Genomic DNA, 6527 nt, shown 5'->3' with positions numbered 1-6527 from the left:
CCCACATCGGATCTGGCGTGCCGCGGCCACTCCCCCCATCCAACTATTGCACGCATCCCGCTGGTCCTGCTCGACAGGGCAGCCGCGTCCGTGTTGATCCTCCCCAAGTCCGCGTCTTGCCCCCCGTGGTGCAGCCCCTCTTCTTGCTGTCGTCCGTCGGGGCGGGCGTGACCCTTGGGGGAGGTGGCCGGGGCTCGGTCCTGCCTAGGTGCAGACCATCCTTGGTCCCCGACGGTGCCTCCTTCGAGCTACTGCAACGACCTCTGTGTGTGTGGTGACGGTGGTCGTCTGGCAGGATGTTAGAAGCTCCGTGGTGGATTTTGTCGACACCGCTCCGGTCCCGGCCCCGTGGACCTGCTCTCCAGTGTTCTTGGTCTGCCGGCGTCCTCTACCAGCGTGGTTTCGGCCCCGGCCCCGGCAGCTGCGCCTCTTCCAGCTCCAGTTCGCTAGCGTTCTGGTGGCTCCGCATCCAGCAGTACGGATCTGCGTTCCCTTCCGGCTCCGGTTTGCCGACGGCGTCGACCGCCATCCTTCCATCCGCATAGGCTCTCTACCCTGTTGCCTCTCCGACCCCGTCCACCTACACGCCATGTTGGTTTCAAAGCTCGCGTTTTCGTCGGTGACATGTGCAGCCCCACCCCCATCTGAGGTAGCGGTTGACAAGTAGGTTGTCTCCAGCATCTTTGGATCCTGATCCGGCGGCTTAGAGATTGCTCAAACTAGGCCAGGCGAAATCCATGCTCGGCTTGCCGATGCTGGCAGTGGCGACACCCGGGTGTCGTTTCCCTTCCTGGAGGCGCTATCATGGCCTTTGTCCGTGCACCCCTTCGAGTATCAGGGGAAACCCTAGGTCCAGTTCTCCGGATCGGATGGCGACGACGTCACGGCATCGTTCCCTTTCTTGAAGGCGATATCTTGCTAGCTCGTGGTGTCCCAGTGTTGGAATTGAAGATGTTTGACGTCCTGCTGAGTTGGTCTGCTCCTCTAGTTTTAGGTTCGGTGGGTTTAGTTGTGTCCTCCCCTTGTTCGGGCTAAGCACCCGGTCTCTCTATGCTTCGGACACCATGCTTATGCCTTCTTGCGTTCATGGTATGCGTTGTATCTTTTATTGTACTCTTTCTTCTTTCTATCAATGAAATGATACACAAGCTTTGCGTATTTGCAAAAAAAAAAAGATCCTGACATGGATAAATTTTTTTGTCATCAATATACAAACATTTCATAGCAAGAATTGGGCTAACAACGGTTTCACTTTGTGAAGTTCTCTGGAATGCCATGTCTGCAACGCAGCGTGCTTCAAGATTGCAACCAAACGCCACTGCAGAATGACGCATTGACGCTACTCCGAGCTTGGTTGAAACGTACTACCTCTCTAAACTAATAATACTACTTATAAAACATAGTGATCTAAAATACGTATATTAATTTACAGAGGGAGTAATTGCTATTGCTACACATACGGTGCTTTTTTATCCGGCCTGCTGCATTTTGCTTCTGGGTGTGAATGATTCGATCTTCAGTGTCGTACAGAAATCGTATGTGTAGTGTTGTACGTGTGGCATCCTTCTGAAACTTGGGACTTGCAAACTTGGCAAACAAACCATTTAATATGATCTTTATAATTGCCGCAGATCAAATATTCTCTAAAACAAAGTCATAGTATGACGTTTGCGATGTTTCCACTCCATGGTCTTCTACCTTGAAAAATTAACGCCTCTATCTTTTGCTGCTACACTGTTATGTGCCTCTTTCCTTTTTCATTGTTGTCTAAACAAACCTAATTATAATAAAACCCAGTGAAACAATTTTAGACAGTTCGGCAAAAAAAATGATCATTTTAAACAGAAGCTGTAAAATAGTTCAAACGTTTTTATGCTAGGACGGTCTGGAGGAGGTTGTATGAAAGATAGAAATGCCGGAGCTTTTACTCTTTACTACAAATCTTTTGGTAAGAAGTTTCGTGTCGGAGAGGTTTTAATAAAACTCAATATATTTTTCACTGAAGTTTTTGTGTTCCAAGTACTTATAATGCAACCAACACTTGCAATTTTTTAACTTTTGAAGAAGCCAATAAGAACCATGGGTTACTTCTGTGATTTTCGTTTCAGAATCATTTGCCTAGGAGAAAAATCTCGGATGTCAGCATAAGTAAAATGTTCCAATTTCAGTATCCACTACTCCCTCTGTCCCATAATATACCTCTGTCCCATAATATAAGACGTTTTTTGACATTTGCACTAGTGTCAAAAAACGTCTTACATTATGGGACGGGGTAGTAGCTTTTACGGTACATTCTCGAGATGGTTTTTTTTGGGTTCTCAAGATGTTCTTGGAGGTGCTTTGTTTGCACTAAGTTTCTTTTTTCTCTGCTTGTGTTAAAAGCGAAACACTATTGTCCATGCGAATAAATGCCGAAAAGAGTGGCGCATTTGGATGGGAGAAACGAAGAAAAAAGGGGCAAAAGGAAGTGTCTCCATACAGACGGATATCTAAAATCCGGTGCATTGAATCGGACCATTAAAACTTTAAAAAAAAAACTGCCATGCACATTCTATCCATGCCTAGTTGAGACACCGGTGCATTGATTTGGACCCTACTGGACCGTAGCCAATGCATTTCCTGTCATGGATTGGTGAACACAAAACACAAGCTAAACAAGGAGTCAAAATTGGGAGACGAGCAATGAACAAAACTGACTTGATAACATTTTATGGAGCGAAGTCCAAAACTTATTAGCTTCACCACATTAATCTGGGCACCATCGCATTACCCATGAATAGGAGGAAACGCTGTAACAGTAACGTAGAGCAAGTTCACCGCAGGAGCAAGAAGAGCTTCAATCTTGGCTTATTGTCATCTCCTCTGCAGACTCTTCCCCAGGCGGCTAGGCTACCTTCTTGCTGAGGACCGCCACGGTGCCGTCCTTCTTGGCGACAATCACCTTGGTGGCCATGCCGAGGAACATGCCGTGCTCGACGACGCCCGTGATGCGCAGCAGGCTGTCGCTGATGTCGCGCAGGTTGCCGTGTATGCCGTCCTCGAAGAACATCTCGACGATATGGTTGCCGTTGTCGGTGAGAAAGAGCTCCTCCTGGCCGTCGCCGGCCTTGGACTTGACGGTCCTGAGCCTGGCGTGGAAGCCCGGCAATTTGTCGAACACCTTGCGGATGAGGCCGAGCGTGTAGGCGCTGCCGAAGGGGACGACCTCGACGGGAACGGCGCCCGTGCAGCCGAGGCGGGGGACGAGCTTGGACTCGTCGACGATGACGACGAAGCGGGCGCCGGCGCCCTCGATCATCTTCTCGCGGAGGAGCGAGCCGCCGCGGCCCTTGACGAGGTTGAGGTCCGGGTCGACCTCGTCGGCGCCGTCGATGGAGAGGTGGATCTCCGCGGCGTCTGCGAGCGCGAGCATGGGGATCCCGACGCGCGCGGCGTGCGCCTCCGTCTTGAGGGAGGTGGGCACCCCGGCGACCGCGCGCAGCGCGCCGGTGCGGAGGAGGTCCCCGAGGCGGTCGAGCGCGTGCGCGGCCGTGGAGCCGGTGCCGAGCCCCAGCGTCATGCCGGACTCCACCATGTCGACGGCGCGGTGCGCGGAGACGCGCTTGAGGTCCTCCTGCGTCGCCGCGTCGAGGGCCCGCGGCGGCGAGGCGGCGCTGCCCATGGCGGCGAGGCGAGGGGGGCGAGGGTTTCTTGGAGGGGATTGGGGTGGGAACGGGAACAGAAACGGGAGGTGGGGGATTTGGGGAGGATTTTGCTACGAATCTTTGTGTAGATTTTTAGGAAAGGAGGCGGCGGGAAATGGGAAGCGGAGGTGGAGCGTGTGGGGGGAGATGGCACAGAATCGGCAGCATTTATGGGCATCGGAATGCGTGAAAGGTGCGGCGAATCAGGGCGTGTCTCTCTGACCTGACGCGGTCTTTATTCGGGGGTTCTGCACGCGTTGTAAAACGGAACGGAAATTCTACCTACGGCTCTACGTTACGTACCGCACTTTGCTCCGTTGCTTGCACTGCGGTGCCATGATTCACGTTGCTGGGGCAAGAAACGGAAGGAAACGGTGTGGTTCATGCTTGATTTATTAACAATTTCGGTTGCTGATAGGCCTATCTTCAGAGAGATGCAGCTCCGTACCGTTCGCTTTTAACACGGCAAACTTTCTTTTTCTTGAAATTAACACGGCAAACTTTCTACCACTGCCACAGCGAGACAGTGTCAGATATGAATAAATTGTGGTTCAGTAACTCTTCTTTTTATAACGTGTGGTTCAGTAACTTTGAGGAACTTGAATTTCAGTTTTATAGTGCCATGTCCAACAGTTACTCCCTCCGTTCCTAAATGTAAGTCTTTTTAGACATTTCAAATGAACTACAACATACGGATGTATGTAGATAAATTTTTGAGGATAGATTCACTCATTTTGCTTCGTATGTAGTCATTTGTTGGAATCTCTAGAAAGACTTATATTTAGGAACGGAGGGAGTACATGCCAAAGTCATTTATTCAGTTTAGTGAAGGAAACAAAGTGTAATCCTGTAAAATACAATTCCATCCGTTCGAAAATAACTGACATGGTTTTGTTTCAAGGTAGTCCTTGTACACTTCCTGACTTCTCAAACCCAATGAAAGCCTACAAATAGTGAATAGAGCATATCTCAAATGGTTGCGTTCCTTCTACTGCAACTAGTTCATCAAGATTCAAGTACTAAACTTGACATCAGTGCTCATATTTTGTCAATTATTTTAGTCTTTTTGATGATTTCCTTCGGTGGAAGGTACGAAACGGCTGTGATGACTCCATTAATCTTAAGATATTATATCAGCTCAGTCTCTTCAAGATATTCATAAAAATAAAAGTGTGCGGGTGTGCATTTATAGATATGTGTGTATGTGAGCATTCTTTCGATCCAACCTTTTCCATGGTATGTTGTGCTCCTGCAAAAGCACTGCGCAAAGGAATGAAGAATATGTTTATGTTTCTATTTATAAAAGCAGTTTCGTTATAAAAGTAAGCATGAGTTCACGTTCATGCTTGTGCCTCAACATATTTGCCTGGGAAAACCTAGTGGTACCAATAAGGAAAAAAGAGATGTAGATTTGTATCTTCGTTGGTCAATCAACAATGATTAGCAAGACACATGAACGGGTATCCAAATTATATTCTCGCTATTTTTTAATTCAAAAGGGCCTCGTGGCAAAAATGTCCTAGCTGCGATTGGCACAACCAGTCCGTACTAGGGAATTCCAAGTACTGGCCGGTCCCCCTAGTAGAGAAAAAAAAGTACTGGCCGGACCATTTATCCAGCAAGCAACAATGCGTGCGTTTTTTTCCTTGAGGGGAACAATGCATGGGTAAGAGCATCCCTAGCAGCAGAGCCCGTAAAGCACCATGTGTAAAAAAAACAGTACACAGGGAAAATTCAAAATGGTGCCCGGGCTCATCTGCTCCCTCTCAGCAAAAAATTCAAAAAAAATACTAGACAAATTCAAAAAATTCCAAATTTTTTTATGGTGGTAGATAATTTGACGCGTGAGGTGCGCCCCAAAATTCAACTCATTTGGACATCTGAGCATCTCTCGGCAAAAAAAACAAATTGGGTCAAAACAGTGCGTGAACAGTATACATTTTTACAGACGCTGATTTTGTCTTTTTTGCCGAGAGCTGCTCAGATGCTCAAATGAGTTGAATTTTGGGGCGCACCTCATGTGTCAAATTATCTACCACCACAAAAAAAATTGGAATTTTTGAATTTTTCTAGTATTTTTTTTTTGATTTTTTTCTAAGCGTGGGTGCAGATGAGTCCGGGTGCAGATTAGCCGCACTCCAGTACACATGCCCTTCTAAAACAAATTTACAGCGCCGCGAGGCATCGGACGGAACAGATCACATAAACCCGTACTGTAAACATTTTTTCCCTTTTTCTTTCCTCGGGCTTCTTCTTTCTCCGGACGGACGCATGCACGAACTTGAACTCCGGACGGCTAGAACGGCGCCCCTTCGGCTTGCGGCCTGATTTTTTTTTCTTTTTTGAGAAAGGATAGCCAGGCCTTTATTGCATGGTTAAAATGTTTACAGGGATAATTTCAGCATCATGAGGATGCCCCAACCATATGTGTCTCCCCAGAGGAAGAGTAATACCATACCTAGCTAACCTATGAACTTCAAAGTTTGAAGATCTAGGCTCAAACATAAAATTACAAGCCGTGAAAACTCTCGAAGTTTCAGTCACCTCTCTCATAATACTCCCATAGTTGCCTCCAACACCTTGCTTGATATGTGATATGACCTGCTTGCAATCTGAAGCAACCTGAATATGCTGCAAACTCAAATCCCTCGTCAACGCTTGAGCTTCCCGACATGCCAAAGCTTCTGTTGTAGCTGGATCATTTGCTCCTCGTACAACCAGAATAGAAGATCCCAAAAAATTACCTTCCCGATCATGACATATAGCAGCAGCAACATCCACATTGTGGTCTAGGGAAATACCCCCCATCGGCATTTATTTTTGCATATCCCTCCGCCGGCAGAA

General features: G+C 47.7%; 1 protein-coding gene across 1 annotated transcript; it reads right to left on the bottom strand.

Annotated features, from left to right (window-relative positions):
- Positions 1 to 2674: 2674 nt before the first annotated feature.
- LOC119363988 (probable ribose-5-phosphate isomerase 2) lies at positions 2675 to 3830 on the bottom strand. Its single transcript, XM_037629375.1, has one exon. The coding sequence runs from the start codon at positions 3659 to 3661 to the stop codon at positions 2885 to 2887; it is 777 nt and encodes a 258-aa protein (XP_037485272.1). The 5' UTR covers positions 3662 to 3830; the 3' UTR covers positions 2675 to 2884.
- Positions 3831 to 6527: the final 2697 nt, after the last annotated feature.

Source organism: Triticum dicoccoides, chromosome 2B (genome assembly GCF_002162155.2).
Source record: "Triticum dicoccoides isolate Atlit2015 ecotype Zavitan chromosome 2B, WEW_v2.0, whole genome shotgun sequence".
NCBI lineage: Eukaryota > Viridiplantae > Streptophyta > Magnoliopsida > Poales > Poaceae > Triticum > Triticum dicoccoides.
Note: the sequence above shows the minus strand (reverse complement) of the source record. Positions and strands in the feature narration are given on the sequence as shown.

Excerpts from the sequence above, each read along its gene's own strand:
- LOC119363988 (XM_037629375.1), bottom strand. The coding sequence starts at position 3,661 with ATGGGCAGCGCCGCCTCGCCGCCGCGGGCCCTCGACGCGGCGACGCAG.